Source organism: Bubalus kerabau, chromosome 2, assembly GCF_029407905.1.
Source record: "Bubalus kerabau isolate K-KA32 ecotype Philippines breed swamp buffalo chromosome 2, PCC_UOA_SB_1v2, whole genome shotgun sequence".
NCBI lineage: Eukaryota > Metazoa > Chordata > Mammalia > Artiodactyla > Bovidae > Bubalus > Bubalus kerabau.
This window is the reverse complement of record NC_073625.1, coordinates 103,104,914-103,122,815: the sequence shown is the minus strand read 5'-3', so window position 1 is coordinate 103,122,815 and position 17,902 is coordinate 103,104,914. Positions and strand designations below refer to the sequence as shown.

The 17,902-nt window shown below is 41.0% G+C and overlaps 1 protein-coding gene across 3 annotated transcripts in view; it reads right to left on the bottom strand.

Moving 5' to 3' along the window:
* PHLDB2 (pleckstrin homology like domain family B member 2) overlaps window positions 1-17,902 on the bottom strand; it is a 128,027-nt gene that overhangs the window by 11,588 nt on the left and 98,537 nt on the right. For all 3 annotated transcript variants that reach the window (XM_055568135.1, XM_055568137.1, XM_055568136.1), the window contains 2 exons: window positions 17,136-17,235; window positions 9,169-9,376 (listed from right to left, as the gene is read on the bottom strand). In XM_055568135.1, coding sequence (XP_055424110.1) covers window positions 9,169-9,376; window positions 17,136-17,235 — 308 coding nt within the window. The remainder of the gene's footprint in view (window positions 1-9,168; window positions 9,377-17,135; window positions 17,236-17,902) is intronic.

The window sequence follows — 17,902 nt, the reverse complement described above, 5'->3', positions numbered from 1 at the left end:
GTAAATGAATAAATAAACCGTAGTGCATCCAGACTATGTTTGTAGTCGTATGTAGCACTAAAAAGAAATGAGCCATCAGGTCATGAAAAGACATGGAGGAACTATACATGCATATTACTAAGTGAAAGAAGCCAATCTGAAGGGCTAAATATTTTATTAGTCCAACTATATGACATTCAGGAAAAGAAAAAAGCTATGGAGACAGTAAAAAGATTAGTAGTTATCAGCAATTTGAAGTGGGGAGGGTAGGAAGGGAGACAAGGATGAAGAGACAGGGCATAGAAGATTTTTAGGGCAATGAAAATACTGTTTGATATAATAATGATGGATACAGGATATATATTTGTCCAAATCCAAGAGTGAATCTATGTAATTACAGACTTTGGGTAATAGTGCTGTGTCAATGTAGGTTCGTTAATTGTAACACATGTACCACTCTCGTGGGGGGTGTTGATAAAGGGGTAGGGTATGCGTATGTGGTGGGAGTCGGTATATGGGAAATCTATGTACCTTCCTTTCAATTTTGTTGTGACTCTAAAACTGCTTTAAAAAATTAAAGCTAAAAAGAAAAAAAATAAGTATTGCCAGCCCCATTACAAAATGTATCCATCAAGGAGACGGACAGCTTTAGTAATGGTGGATCCTCAGAAGCTTAACAATTAGGCTGACTTGGCAGAGTGAATGTGGGCCAATTTTTAGCCAGGTGTTTTCTCATGAGAAAGACAGGAATAAGGCATATTTCCCCTCATACTTCTGTGGGCTGACGGAGGGAGGTACAAAGGTGTAAGTTCCGTTCTCTTCAACCGGCAAGAATTAAGAAAAAAACTCTTTAGGCACTTCCCTGGTGGTCTAGTGGTTACGATTCCGTGCTTCCAATGCAGAGAACATGGGTGTGATCCCTGGTCACGGAACTAAAATACCATACGCCAAGAGTGCAGCCTAACTGAATTTTCTGAAAACATCTCATGGAAAATGCATATTAACATTTACTACATCACATCTTCATAACTGTTAGGCACCTAAAGTCTCTCTTTTAAAAAATTACATTTTAAAAGTTACTTAAAAAATTTTTTTTTTTTTAATTTTGTCTGTGCTGGGTCTTTGCTGCTGCACACGGGCTAACACGCCTATGGCACGCGGAGCCTCACTTCCTCAAGCAGGGATTGAACCTGCGTCCCCTGCACTGGAAGGTGGATTCTTCAGCTCTGGGCCACTAGGGAAGTCCCTACTTTGGTTATTTTGTTAAAAATAATAAATTTTTATCCATGGACACCTACTTGTTCTCTATAGCTACATTTTTGCTATTGTTGATTTTAAGATTCCACTCATACATAAAGCACTTTTATTTAGCAAAACTTTAAATGCTGCTCTATGATACTGCCACTCTCTCTGATACGCTGGGGGGAGGGGGCAGAACTGTGCCTGCAGTGAGAAGCAGATGCAATCGCAGTAGGAATTTAGGGTGAAGTCTAGACTTGTCAGTATCAGGGCATGGAACAAATGAAATGTAATTTGGCTAGCACCTTGCATGCCAAGGGAGAGCCTGAAGTCGCTGAAGATACACTTTTAATGTACTACCTGGAGCACCAGACACTCATCATTGGTTTCTCCAGCCCATCCAAATTACAAGAGGAGTCATGCTTCCTCCCATTGCTTCAACTTCTGACCTTCTTCAGAAGGCAGGCACATTTCTGATCTCATATAGGATTACTGTATGATACCAAATAATATGAAATCACTTGGCCATTTATGGAGAAAAGATGACTAGTTTTGCCTACTTTCTCTACTTGGCCATGTTCTATTTTATCAACTGAAGATTATTTGTCTTATGTGACCAACTTTGGTAAAAACCCACAGTCATAAAGAAAAATGAAACTTTTTCAAGGGTAAAGGAATCTAAATAGCAGATTTAGTTTTCAGTGCTGAATAATACCTTTCAGCAAAATCTGAATTTGCTTTCTAGAATATTCACTTTAGAGGCAAAGGCAAAAACAGAAAAAGGAAGAAAAAAAAAAGGAAACAAGAACATCATCATACAACACATAAATAAAACAAAACAGAAAACAAACAACATTTTCCATACAAAAGAAAACTTTTCCAAGACTGCCTTCAATGCACCAATGCTGCCACTAAATGAAGAGCCAGTGTCCCAGAATATTTATTTTCAACTCATCTTCTCAATTTATTTTTTCAGGTCAAGAAAACTATTACTCCTGATAAAATGTCTAATCTTTCTCTGTCCAGTAGACTACCTGGTCCCTTTGCAAGCTGTCTGCCCTCCTCTGAAATGCTCTGGTTTTCTGTATCTCTTCTGAGAGAAATCCCTAGAATAAAATGCAAATGCTTTGTTGACTACCTTGGGTAGAAGCAGAATAAACCAAAGGGATAAGAAGTATCTGAAAGTCTGTTTGCTGCTGCTGCTAAGTCGCTTCAGTCACGTCCGACTCTGTGCGACCCCAGAGACGGCAGTTTGAAGTATCTCTCAAAACCAAGCTCAGCCTTGGATGCCCTCAACCCTCTACCCAGTCGTGTCCTCACTCCACACACACACTGGTGGTGGTTATCAGCTATCATGACATCAGTTTCCTCAACATTCTCTCAAAGCATGACCACGAGGTCAGGGCTTGTTAGCAGTAGTAACCATAACGTAGAATGGTAGGTAGTATTCAGAACACTACACTCTATGAGCTCATTCAATACTTTTAGCAGAATACAGACTTTATGCAGAACTGACATTCAGCTGCTGTTTTTTGAGACCAAAGACCTGTTTTCTTAGCTTATGTTTGTGTACAGCGTAATGATACTGAAAAAGTAAAAACACTGTCTGACTCCAAGAATATTCTGCTGGACACAAAGATGATGTCTCGACAAAAAATGTAAGGCAAAGGTACCCGCAACTCAGAGTAATTCTGTAATCCTACCGATGGCTTTTGTGACGCAATAAACCACAAGACTGTTTATGCTGCTAGAACTCCAGCATGGAGCTCCCTCTTTAAAACATGTATAATTTCAGGGTATTTCAATACATCATTTTTAAAAGATCTAAAAAAGAAAAAAGTTTTTTAGTTCTTTATTTCTTTTTCTGTGTATGTGGTAGTCACTCAGTTGAGTCCGACTCTGCGACCCTATGGACTGCAGCCTGCCAGGCTCCTCTGTCCATGGATTTCCCAGTCAAGAATAGTAGAATGGGTTGCCGTTTCCTTTTTCAGGGGATCTTCCTGACCCAGGGGTCGAACCTGGGTCTCCTGCATTGCAGGTGCATGCTTTATCATCTGAGCCACCAGGGAAGACTTCTTTCTACCTATCTTCAAAAAGTTCCCATTAGGATGTGCTCTCATACTATGCATGCCAAACATCAGTTCCTTATTATCCATTTTCCTGATGCTTATCACATTTATTTTCCTTCATAAAATGGGTACAAACTTATCTTAGGGTAGCATGAATGTTTTTAGGTAGATGGCACACAAGAGAAATGCTTGTTTTCTCTCTCCCTCTTCCTCTTATTTATACTAGACCTTTGTAGGCATCTCTACTTTGGCTTCAATTTTTGACATTCAGAGAATCTGACAGCACACTTAAACTAATGCTTTCTAACTGCGGTGTTGGAGAAGACTCTTGAGAGTCCCTTGGACTGCAAGGAGATCAAACCAGTCCATCCTAAAGGAGAACAGTCCTGGGTGTTCATTGGAAGGACTGATGCTGAAGCTGAAACTCCAATACTTTGGCCACCTGATGCAAAGAGCTGACTCATTGGAAAAGACCCTGATGCTGGGAAAGATTGAAGGCAGGAAGGGAAGGGGATGATAGAAGACAAGATGGTTGGATGGCATCACCGACTCAATGGACATGAATTTCAGCAAGCTCCGGGAGATGGTGAAGGACAAGGAAGCCTGGTGTGCTGCAGTCCATGGGGTCACAAAGTGTTGGACACGACCGAGTGACTGAACAACAACAAATTAATAATTTCTGACCATGGTTATTAATAATCTATGATGCTAGTAGCACTGGGTCAGTTCTCTGTGAAGTAACTATGATGCAAAGTAATGATGCAAAGAAGTTAATACATAATGTAATATCAAATCATTAATTTATATGTGGGGAAAAAAAAGAAAAAAAACCCCTGGCACTGGGCTGGTAAACTGGGGCAGGGAGTGGGGGGTGCTGTGGAAAATAATGGTGGTCACAGGGAGCTACCTGCCAGAAATAATGTTGTCCTCTTACTATGGCACATTCAGTGGAGTCATTCCCATTTAAAGAAAATGTAGGTGGGTGAACAAAAAAAGTAGATTAAGATTTTGGTGGCTACTGTCCTGAAGTCTCTAGATCTAAACTTCTTGCTGTTCACTGTTTAGTCACTAAGTTGTGTCCAACTCTTTGTGACCCCATGAACTGCAGCACACCGGGCTTTTCTGTTCTTCATTATATCTCTGAGCTTGCTCAAACTGATGCCCATTGAGTCAGTGATGCCATCCAACCATCTCATCCTCTGTCACACCCTTCTCCTCTTGCCCTCGATCTTCCCAGCATCAGGGTCTTTTCCAGTGAGTCAGTTCTTTGCATCAGGTGGCCAAAGTACTGGACTTTCAGCTTCAGCATCAGTCCTTCCTTGAATATTCAAGGTTGATTTCCTTTAGGATTGACTGGTTTGATCTTGCTGTTGAAGAGGCTCTCAAGAGTCTTCTAATTTAGCACCACAGTTCAAAAGCATCAATTCTTTGTCGATCAGCCTTCTTTATGGTCCAACTCTCACATCCATACATGACTACTGGAAAAACCATAGCTTTGACTATATGGACCTTTGTCAGCAAAGTGATGTCTCTGCTCTTTAATAGACTGTCCAGCTTTCTCATAGCTATTCTTCCAAGAAGCAAGCATCTTGGTAAATCTGATTGAAATGGCTCCCTTTTAGGTAACTTTCTGTACTCACTGCTGTGCTGCTGTTCACCACCTTCAAATATGAGAAATGGGGTTTGAGGAGGGAATCATTTGAAGGGATGTACACGTATGGATCTGAGAGTTGGACTGTGAAGAAAGCTGAGCGCTGAAGAATTGATGCTTTTGAACTGTGGTGTTGAAGACTCTCGAGAGTCCCTTGGACTGCAAGGAGATCCAACCAGTCCATTCTAAAAGAGATCAGCCCTGGGTGTTCTTTGGAAGGAATGATGCTAAAGCTGAAACTCCAGTACTTTGGCCACCTCATGCAAAGAGCTGACTCATTGGAAAAGACTCTGAAACTCCAGTACTTTGGCCACCTCATGCAAAGAGCTGACTCATTAGAAAAGACTCTGATGCTGGGAGGGATTGGGGGCAGGAGGAGAAGAAGACAACAGAGGATGAGATGGCTGGATGGGATCAACGACTTGATGGACGTGAGTTTGAGTGAACTCCGGGAGACGGTGATGGGCAGGGAGGCCTGGCGTGCTGCAATTCATGGGGTCTCAAAGAGTTGGACACGACTGAGCAACCGAACTGAACTGAACACTTATTTTTAGTTTTTGGAGGGGATAAAGGGGTAGAGAGCAGAAAATGGAGCAGAAAAGGCCACCAATATAGGAAAACATATAGAGTGTAATTATTTATTAAAGATGGCTCAAAAATAGAAAGGATAAAAAAGGCCATGCTATCAGGGGTTCACCCAGAGGAATACTGTTATAAAATATTCACAATTATTTGGGTAGGTAGTCTGATGTTTTCAAAATAACAACTTTCAAAAGTGCATAGTGTCTCAGAAACTCAGAAAGTCCCTCTGAGATCGCTATACTAGGAAATGAAATGATTGCACCGTCAACTTTTATTTCTCCCACCATTGTTATACAATAGTTGCCAAGTTGTTGACTTTCGTATCCTGTTGTTCAAAAGTAACACATTTAATTGGTCAATTTACTGACATGAATAATTACTCAAGGTTCTAGCCTTTCTGTCCTGGAAACATCAGCTCCCAGCACCCCCGCACGGCTCTCGGACACCCTCCTAGAAACAGCCAGTGCCTTACAAAAACACCCAGAGCAAGAGATGGATGGTTTGGTGCCTAGTCATTCCACACACTCAAGTGTCTTTCATTTTTTAAAAAGTGAGATACTGCATTTTCCAGTATTAAAAGAAGTAAAATACTAACCCTTCTGATATTAAACAATAAGGGCAGCAAAAAATTATCTTTAGTCTTTATATATTCCTCTCCTTAAATTTAAATTAAATGTCTCATGTGACAAGGAGAAATACCTATAATTCTTATGGTTGCTTTAGTGTTTTTCCCCAAGAATTCCTTTCCTTCTCTGGTAGGATGTATTCAGTAATATCAATACTTTACCTATTATAATGCAAGAATTAAAATACACTGTATTCTATATACCACAAAATGTAACATTTATCCTTTTTAAAGATATATATATATTTATTTATTTATTTGGCTACACCAGGTCTTGGTGGTAGCACATGGCGTCTTTAGTTGTGGCATGTGGGATGTAGTTCCCTGATCAGGGATAGAACCCCAGGCCTCCTGCACTGGGCATGCAGAGTCTTAGCCACTGGACCACCAGGGAAGTCCCTTTTCTTCTTTTCCTCCACTCCCCAAATTTCCTGGCTATAATATTTGGTTAGATTTGGGTCTCTCAAAATTCTTTCCATTTATGAGACACTAACCCAAAGCTACGGAGAAGGCAATGGCACCCCACTCCAGTACTCTTGCCTGGAAAACCCCATGGATGGAGGAGCCTGGCAGGCTGTAGTCCATGGGGTCACTAAGTCAGACACGACTGAGCAACTTCACTTTCACTTTTCACTTTCATGCATTGGAGAAGGAAATGGCAACCCACTCCAGTGTTCTTGCCTGGAGAATCTCAGGGACGGAGGAGCCTGGTGGCCTGCAGTCCATGGGGTCGCACAGAGTTGGACACGACTGAAGCGACTTAGCAGCAGCAGCAGCAGCAACCCAAAGCTAAGCATACCTTGCCGATATTGCTTTCTCTCTGTCTCTGTCACTCCTTTTGCGGGGGGGAAGGGGAGAAGCAAATGATTCAAAACTTTGTAAAGAAATTCTATATCAGTTCAGTTCAGTCACTCAGTCGTGTCCGACTCTTTGCGACCCTATGAATCACAGCACGCCAGGCCTCCCTGTCCATCACCGACTCCCGGAGTTCACTCAGACTCACGTCCATTGAGTCAGTGATGCCATCCAGCCATCTCATCCTCTGTCGGCCCCTTCTCCTCCTGCCCCCAATCCCTCCCAGCATCAGAGTCTTTTCCAATGAGTCAACTCTTCGCATGAGGTGGCCAAAGTACTGGAGTTTCAGCTTTAGCATTATTCCTTCCAAAGAAATCCCAGGGCTGATCTCCTTCAGAATGGACTGGTTGGATCTCCTTGCAGTCCAAGGGACTCTCAAGAGTCTTCTCCAACACCACAGTTCAAAAGCATCAATTCTTCGGCGCTCAGCCTTCTTCACAGTCCAACTCTCACATCCATACATGACCACAGGAAAAACCATAGCCTTGACTAGACGGACCTTTGTTGGCAAAGTAATGTCTCTGCTTTTGAATATGCTATCTAGGTTGGACATAACTTTCCTTCCAAGGATACCACCAAAATATTTTAAAATGCATCATCCTCTTGCACTCAATTTAGCATCTAGCACATTAGCAAATCAGGACCTAGAGAGATCTGTGATCTGCTTCAAGTAGCACAGTTAGCTGTCAGGTAAGGCCCAGAGAGCTCCTGTCCTTAGCCTGTGACTTCACTGCAACAGAGGAAAATTTGTTTGATGGTCATCATTCAATTAGTCATTTTCACTTAAGACAATTGCTCAATGGACATTATTAAACACTGGATGTTTCTTGGGTTGAAATCATAATGGTTCTCAGCCAATTGAAACAGAAGAAAAAAAGAAAAAAATCAAAATTGAAAATATGTCTACTATATCCCGAGGTATTTATTCAGCCAACACTAACTCAATGTCTACTATGTGCCAAGATTTCTGCTGAATGTGGAAACCAAAAGATAATTAGACATCCTCCTTGACATTTAGAAATGTGCCAATTAATTATTGAAGAAAAAATTTTATACTGCAATGTGATCAGTGATATGAGTTAAAAGTATCAACTTCCATGGAAACATGAAAGAAAAAACACTCTCAAAGGAGAACTTTTCCTGAGTTTCCAACTTAAGTTTGAGCTTAAATGGTGAGGAGACTTTCTCCAGGCTAAAGTGGGAGGGGGTAGTTGCAATGCTAGGCACTCTCAATGCTCAGTATGCACAGGTTGAGGGAATACGTGAATGAAAGGAAGAACAGACTCCAGACAGTGGTGTGCTGGTAAATCAGCTCTCTAGAGGAAAATGAAACCCTAATAATGCAACCAATTGTCAATTTATGTGGTGTAAATACTCCCACTGTGGCCAGTTTCATACTACCGACATGACATCACTGCTCAGTTAGGAGGAGGTGTGCACCTTTGGCTCTTGCAACTGGTTTGAGTCAACTCCAGCTCGCTGTTAACTGTAGAGTACTCTGTTAGGATTTGTGGCGTGAATGAGCATATAAATAAAAGAAACAACAGACAACATGATTCCAGGACTAGAACCAATACAGTCAAAGGCACAGAAATCTGAGAATTCATCGCCCTCTCAATGAATAAGAAGCTCTGGGAGGTGTAGCAGGACAGCATGAATGCAGAGTTGGGCTGGATCTAGAAGGCCAGGCTCTGAGGTCTGACTTTACTTAAAAGGTAACAAGGCATCCTCACAAGCTCTTGAAGGAGCACTAAACTAGATTTGTATTTTAGATGCACCTTTGGCCATAATCCCATAAGACCACTTTTGCTTGCCTCGAAGTATGAACACAAATGTGAATGGTTAAATCTTTACAAGCAGTCCTAATGAAGTTTGGAGTCAACCAACAGAGGCAAGTCCATTTTGAAGCACAGTATACGTGTGAAGTCAAGTGTAAAGAAATGAAGGAGAAAATGGATTAGATGGTATGTGACTGGCTCAAGTCACTCTGGATACAAAGAAAGTACTTTCAAAGACCACCAGGACACTCAACCCTCTTCTGTATTGTAGCTCTCTTTTCGTTTCAGAAATTTGGGCTTGTACATATACATTGCCTCAGATTGATGGCTTTACTTTTTGAAACAAGCAGGTGCTTTTCCAAACCAGAAACCTTCCCCAGTACGTCTTACCTAGAGATATTGTCAGGTGAGCAGGCAGAGATGCTGGTCTCCATGCTGTCAGAGCTGTCTAGGCTCAGAGTATCAAAGGCCTGGTCCTTGTAGCTGTGATCTGGGTAGTGGAAACTGTTCAAGTAGACATTCGATTCAGATGCTGTGCGGTTGCAAAATTCAGAAGACTTCTGCCTTTGTCCTTCACTCATCTGTTGGTGATTATATCCTAAGGAGAGAGCCATAAATATGTTCGCATGCCTCATTTTTTTCAGTCTCAGATCTTCTAAGACTCTCAAACCAGCAACCCAAAACATCTGCCTATGAAACTGGGGCCTTGGTCTAATTTGTTTTGAAGCCAAGAAGATCAAAGAAACAGCATCATGCTCAGGGCAAGCATGAGTTTCAAAGAAGTGGACTTGTGAGTGACTTTTTTTTTTTTTGTCAGCAGATCACTTGACACTTTCCTATGCCATTTCTACATCTCAGCACAACAGAGAATAATACATCAGCACACATAGAAACCCACACACAAAACCAAAACAGAAACATAATTCAAACCCCAAATCCTCTAACAATAGCTGAGTTTAAGCAAAGCAAGATGACTTCTTATGACAAGCAACACGAGGCCCTTAGGGCGGTCACTTCTTCAGTTGTGTTCCAGTTTCAAAGGTACTTGATCTGGTCATAAAATAGTAAGTAGATAATCTAGGTGTAGGATCTGAGAAACTTGTATCTTACTCATATCACTAACATTTTTACTTTGGATAATGTTTCAACTGCACATTTTTCTCATTTATTTTTTTTCCTCAAATCCCCCTGTCTGCCAATTACTTATTTAAAACACTCAGAATCAACAATCCTTCCAATAGTTGTGATCAGCCTAATTAGTATATTTTTAGCTCTCTGCCTTCTTCTGCCTTAACCACCAGCCTTCAGCTAGTTGGTGATAACCGTATGGAAAAGTAGGGATCATATCCACAGGAGCAAAAGTGTCTATTAAGAGGAGCTTTCCTTACCCTGGTACCTGGTTAGTTGGCACACCAGGCCACAGGCTTTACTTTGTGTTATTCTATGGCTTTCTTCTGGTAGCTGATTTTGGGTATCACAAATCACATTATCTTTTGTTTTAATTCTCTGTTTACCAGGTACTCAGGAATCAGGAGTCATAGTGATAAACGAAGCCCTCAATTCATTAAAATATGTTCTTTAGCCAGTACAATAGCTCACAATCACTTTCTCCCAGATCAAATGTACTACTAGGCCTGTTAAGACTATATATTTGGACCATCTGGATTTTCCCTGTTTTCTTGTACCCTACCTACCTTTCTATGAGGTTTTTAATTAGTAATGAAATGACCAAAAAAACAGGCCAGAGGGCAAAAGAAGGCAATTGATTCCAAACCGCTTCCTCAGCTGTTGATTAAACATTTTCATTTAAAAACAGATGCCACATCTGTGATGCTTCAACAAAACATTATAGGCTGAAACTAAATCTGTAAAATGATTTGAGTTCCATGAAGGGTTTTCATGCCACTAGTATTTAGAGCAGTTTTAGATACTGAAGTTAAAATATGTTAGTTCAGGTTAACACATTTCTGGGAAAATAAGTTTCCTTAATGTAAGATGTAATCATAAATTATAAATACACACATGTATGTAAAAACTACATATCACTTTGCTAAGGAAAGATGCAACACATAAAAGCACACCATGAGGCTTGAGAGAGAATAGCATCAGTTGTAATGATTAATGCATAAAGCATCACAAAAGCCAGCGCGATCATAAATGTGGAGCGTGTGCTTTTTTTTCAATCTTAAACATGGCAAAATAATTCATTATACAAATATTTACCTTTGACACTTGAACTTTTGGAATTACTAACTGCTCCTTTTAAATTGTTTCCAATTATTCATTATGGAAAAGGGAGGGACAAAAAATACCAGAGGTTATTTGAAAAGGTCACACATGTATCTTTCTTTACACTTTCAAAAAAAGCTTGTTGGCAGAGAGAACTTCATGCTGGCACCAATAACCTGGAAGACATTTCCTTGTTTTAGTATGAAAACCAAATCCGGAAAGGACAACCCTTTAACCCTTGTGTGTCATTTAAAACACAAGCATCGGCTCCTTGGTGATGACATGTCACAACCTCCCTTCCCTTCAGTTTTTTCACGAGGAGGAAAAGCTAGTTCCTGTAATGCAATCATGTAAGTATGTCCTGCTCCTTAGATAGTCCAGGATTTTTTTTCCCCAAATGTATCACAGAATAAGAAAATGAACTTACCACCTTCAGGGCAGGTAGACAGTAAACTAAAATGACTCCAAAGTTTTCGAATGTGGGCACAAGGGGCTGCCACGCTAGCGTGCACTGTGAGGGCTGCAGAGGTGCGTTCCCTAGGCCACCTCACTGGGTGTTTTATCTTATTTCTTTGCTCTGTGTCTCAGAGAACCTTCCATCATTCTGGTGATAGGATAACACCCTGAATTTTCAACTTAAATGAAAAAGGCTGCTGCTAACAACTAGCTTCCATGGCAGGATATTAGTTTCCTGTGGATCCAGTATGAATGGGAACATCCATCTTATGCAGCCCCTCCTTTCCTTCCCACCAGCAACACTTTACTGATCACGACAAACTCACCTGTCACCTGGCTTAGCCTCGTCCCTCCTGAGCAATTCTAAACAAACAAGTGATCCCTGGAATTGCAAATAAGGGTATAGATCTCTCCTTTGTGATCCTGGAACTGCACCAGCATGATTCCTAGGAGCTGGTTTTGGGATTCAGGCTCTGGCCTGGCCATTTAAAGGTACAGATACTTTCAACAGAAGGACACCACAGGGGCTCAGGAGACGGAGCAGGGTTCGCTGGCAGGAGGCCCAAGGATGACTGCTGGTACAGTGAAGTAGCACCAGAAGAGGTGTGAGCCGGATTAAGCTTCCACTTAAGTGTAGGTTGGGAGAAGGCAATGGCACCCCACTCCAGTACTCTTGCCTGGAGAATCCCATGGATGGAGGAGCCTGGTAGGCTGCAGTCCATGGGGTCGCTAAGAGTCGGACATGACTGGGCGACTTCCCTTTCACTTTTCACTTTCATGCGTTGGAGAAGGAAATAGCAACCCACTCCAGTGTTCTTGCCTGGAGAATCCCAGGGACCGAGGAGCCTGGTGGGCTGCAGTCCATGGGGTCGCTAAGAGTCAGACATGACTGAGTGACTTCACTTTCACTTTTCACTTTCATGCATTGGAGAAGGAAATGGCAACCCACTCCAGTGTTCTTGCCTGGAGAATCCCAGGGACAGGGGAGCCTGATGGGCTGCCGTCTATGGGGTCGCACAGAGTCGGACACGACTGAAGCGACTTAGCAGCAGCAGCAGCAGCAGTAGTAAGTGTAGGTTATCAGGGAGGGGGCCATATATGTCCTGTTCAGCATAGAATCCCATTTGTTTAGTACTCAGATGTCACAATATAAAAGGTCACTGAGTGATTCATAAATTTCAAATATACTAGTGACTAAATAAGGAAGTGGAATGCATCTACTGTTTCAGGTGGGGCAAAGTAAGTGGATTGGGGGAAAATGAGACTTTCCTAAATCCCTGAGAGTGCTTGGTTTTTGTTTTTCTTTTTAAATTATGTGGCAAGAATAACATTCAGCAGTGGGACAACATCTAAAGAGTAAAAAGGCCTCGTAAATACTCTAAAAATCTTTCTTGACTGGACAGGAATGTCTGTTTGAATTGGGTATTTTACTAAGTTTATAAAGTAAGACCTGGTCATATCTGAGGCTGGTCACTAAGCATAGCACATACATGGAACCCAAATCGACTCAACATTCTTCACTGTCCCACAGGAGCCAACAGGTTGGATGTGCAAGGCCCACTTATTATTATTATTTTTAAAATACCAATCTCTATGAATTCTGGCTAATCATACCTGAAAAGTCCTTTGTGAGTTAACCACTGTGGGATATATGATCTTGCTAATGTTTTCCAAATGTGTCTTATATACCTTAAAATGGTTATCTGGGCCTTAATACAGAAAATGCAATGACCTAAATTTGTAACCTGGGTTTAAGAGGATAAAATTAATCAGTATTTCTGACAATTTCTCACCTGCTGAGAAATTCATTCTTCCTAACCATAGTCCACAGCCGGAAGATGAAGGTGCAGGACAAGTCAGGGATGAGGAGAAGAATGATAGAGAAAGGGAAAAAGATACAAGATCAAAAAGGATGACAAGGGGACAGGAAAAACACACTCTTCGACATGCAGTCATTGACAGTGTTAGTAACAGTACCAGCCTGACAAGGGAAGATATTCATATTTTTAGATTAAATTTGAGTTTAGAGAGAAGAATTCAAGAAGTTAACAAAACAAAAACAAGCTTCTGATACATGCACACAGTCAAAAAACAATTTGTTACAGGAAAAAAAAGAGAAATCGTCACACATGTTCAACCAGAAAACAGGGAGAATAAAAACAAGATTATATCTATAAAACAATTCTTTATTCCAAGAAGATGCTAACAAATAGCTTTTTGAAGTTAAGGTTTGTAATATGCCATTCGACGATTTGAAGCACAGTTCACCCAACTTTATAACAAATCAGTTCTGTAATGCCCTGCATTACTATCACCTAGCCACATAGGAATCATTTGTTCTAGCCAGTCATTTAGACAGTTCCTCACTCTATACTGGGTTCAGTCCCTGGGTTGGAAAGACCCTCTGGAGAAGGGAAAGGCTACCCACTCCAGTATTCTGGCCTGGAGAAGTCCATGGATTGTATGGCCCATGGGGTCGCAAAGAGTCAGACACAACTGAGCGACTTTCACTTTCACTCTATACTAGGTTTTAAGGTTTAAATGGAATATTAGTGAAGTGAAGTGAAAGTCACTCAGTCGTGTCCGACTCTTGTGACCCCATGGACTATAGCCCGCAAGGTTCTTCTGTCCATGGGATTCTCCAGGCAAGAATAGTGAAGTGGGTATTAGGAGCCTCCTAAATCCTTCCGGCCTCTCACATAGCCTGCTTTATACCTGGCCTCTATAAAGGAGAAACATCATATCTTATACTTAGCCTATACACAGTACAAGCCCACTCTTTGCTTTATCTAGATCCCGAGTCTTATTAAGCAACGCTTCCTAATCACTCGTGCTTCCTGCATGATCTGACCTTGCAATAAAAAACCAAGACAAAGAGGGTCATGCAGCTGCCTGTGAATGAACAGCAGCTGCACGCAGCATTGTGTTTTTAGCAAACGTGCAACAATTTCCCTCTATTGTGTAAAAGAAATAATCATTAGACTAAAAATCCACCATTGTACAGTGTTAAAGTTGATCATTTCTTAAAGATGACTTGACAATGATCTTTCACTACTTGCTGGAAACAAAAACACCACACAGGGAGATTGTCATACCTTTCTTGGACTTCCCTGCATTGAACAGAAGAAAAAGGACAAAGATTTCATTCATTCTAAAGCTTACAAAGGGATGGTTCACAAGTTGTACAAAAGCCAATAACCATTTCAACTTTAAGAGTTGAGTTCCCGGGCTCTTTGCTTTAAACTCTGCTCTCAGAGATCTTTCTTTGCATAAATTCACACTGTCAGGTCTATCACAAGAGTGCTTATTGAAGGAAAGCTTATACTTACACCATTGTCCTTGATGGATCCATTATGAATAAGCAGCAAAAAAAGTTCATTTAAGTTAATAGTATGAGTCGTGAAAATGATAAGGTCTATTTTATTTGAGTTAATGGAAAATGTACAAGGTCCAATTTTTACAAAACCATGGACTTTTACTTGGCATTTGCTATTTTAATGGCACCAACAATTGACGGTGAAACAATTCTAAATGAAATTATGATTCATCCTTCCTGGTCCTTGTGGGCCACCTGTACAGGTTTAGTAGAAAATCCTGCCAATTTTTATGGTCTGTTGTAGCTCTAAAAACTGCAGTCCCTACCCACTCCTCCTCTGGGAGGGGGAGCCAAAGGTGGCAGGCTGGCCTCATAAGATATATCACATCCTCTTACATCAACACACACATGATGCTTCTCTATTTCTTCGGGAACTGTCTCATCATCACCACATGAAACTCTTTAAGAGGAACACCACTCAGAGCTGCAGCAGGGAAAGACTGAGGCTGCAGGCTTCTGGAATGCACAAAAGACCTACCAGTGAAGAACAGGAGCACAAAAGACAGGTCAAAGACAAAAGATTTGGCAGAGGGTACCTAATGTGACCTAAGGGAATTGGCTCAGCTTTTTCTCCATGAACCTAACATGGGGAATCCCATTATTTGAGGGGAACACAGATGAGAAAAATAGAGATCAAACATCCCTTTAGTTTCACTGTATTCCCACAAGAATCCTCTGAAACAATATTGTTTACAGCCCTTCATTTTTACAAATCTATTTGGTATACAGGTCTAGTTTTTCTTACTCTATTTTAAGGAAAAAAATTTTAATATAAAGTATGTATTGTGGCCAATCTGAACTTTGATGTCTTCAGCCAGTGGGAAAAATATTCAAAAAGAAGTCTATAAATATCACAGAAAAATGTTTCAACAGAAAATAGACTTGACCCACAAGTGAACAGTAATAAATGAGAGCCAAGTATACTCATTTATATTTAATTATTTATAAACTATGGGATATTTTTAGTTTATTAAGAAATTATGATAAAAGCGAAGTTAAGTCAAATGCATTTTATTAAAATAAATAAAACCTCTCATATATTACAAACCACTTTTATGAATACCATAGCCTCTATTAACTCTTAAATCACACTGGTAATGATATGAAATCCTCTTTCAAGGATACACATATGTATGTACATCTCACTTAGCCACACACACATACACATTATGTATACATGCATATATATACACCAGTATATAAACATATTTCTGATGGTAATAGTGATTATTCTCTGGTGACATTAGCAAAGATGCTGAGCAATCAGAATTGCATCCTAGCCACCTTAGAGGGAATAGCTTCAAAATGAACGCATTGAGAGGAAAGATGCCCATCATCCTGTCAGCATCCCACTCACATCCTGGGCACACCTCCAACACTGCATTTACCACATTTGATTGAAATTATCAGTTATGTTTGTCTGTCTCATGAGACTAGGTATTTCAAGGGATCATGTCATTTATTTGCATTTTTGCTACCAAGCACCATATCTGTTCAAAAGTCAAGGCCAATATAAGTTGACCTAAAGCCCCATTTTAACACAATAAATCTAATCTCCACAAGGAGCTCACCTCTGGAATTGCCTTAGAGTACTTTCTTCTAGCCGCACACAGACTGCTTGAGAATACCATTAGAAATGCAATGTATTATTTCAAAGAAATAGAACATGCTGAGAATCCAAGTCTACCTGAAACCTAACAACTGCATGAAAGTTCAACCCATATTAGAAGGCCTAAAGGAAAGTCTGTGCTGGGCCACTAATTCTGTGTGTTAGCTCGGTGAATCTTTAGTTCAATGAGTCATTCCTCCAGTGGGAGAGTGGCCCAGCCACAAACCAGGGGTGCGACTTAGCTAAGTGCCCTGGTAATCTGTCAGAATCTCAGGGGTCTTTTTTTTCTTTCTTTCAATCAGATAAGAAGGTTAGTAATTCTCTAGGGGCCTTTCTGAATGGAAAATTCCACTGCATTTATAAAAAGTGCAATGGGAATATACCAGCCACGTGTGCATATAGGAAAACTTATCTCAGTACAACAATAAGAAGATTTATATATACATTCCCCCTCTAAGGGGACACATTAAGAGTAAAGCTGATTGAATCACTTTGCTGTAGAGCAGAAATTAATACAACACTGTAAACTATACTTCAATACAATTTAAAAAATAAAAATAAAAAAGTGACATTTAGGACTTTGGTTGATCCCCTGTCTAATGACCCCCAATTCTGTTTTGATTCCCTCTCCCTAAGAAATTCTAATGCTTGACAAAGGGCATGACCCCAGACTTACAAGATACTTACCTCTGAGCATCCTCCGAGATTCTGAGTCTTTGGTCATGGTTGCTAGCGAGTGGGGGAGCACGCTGCCACAGCTGTTGCTCTGTCCCAGGGGCAGGTGGCCCTGTGAGAACCAGGAGGAAACAATTCAGGCAAGCTGCAAGCCCAATGGTCCTTTTGGACACAGCCACATTGCTGTTTGCCTAACTCCTAATTAAGCGCAGAAGGCAGGTCTTTGCAACCAATGTACTGATGCTAAATGGTACAGACCAGTTGCTGTCACTCCCCCAGAGCTTCGCAGCAGCCTCAGCATCACAGCCATTCCTCCACAGGGAGCAGTTCCAGAAGTGAAGACAGATGGGGAAAACACTGTCTAGAACCACCTTGGAGAAAAACTCAAAAGTCCTTCATGCGCCAGGGGCAGAGAGTAGATGCAGGGACAAGAACGCATGCATGTCATGCACAAGGACAGAGGAGATCCACACACATGACAAGGGCACCAGCTTCCATCTGCTCCTAGTGATCAAGTGGGCTAAAAACTGGAGAATCCTCCTAACTGTCCTGGTGGTTTTAGCACTCTTTTAAAATAACAAAATCCTAGTGTAAAACATTCTGGGAACACCAGTTTATAAAATAGATAAAAAACAAAGTTATTCTGATTAAGGGGAAGCGAAGGACTCCAACTTCTGTCCCACTCAGAGCCTCCTTCTCTCTTGCCCTTGCCTTCATCCTGCCATGACCCTTCAGACAAGTCAGCAGAACAGGAGCAAGGGCGACTCAGGCATCACACC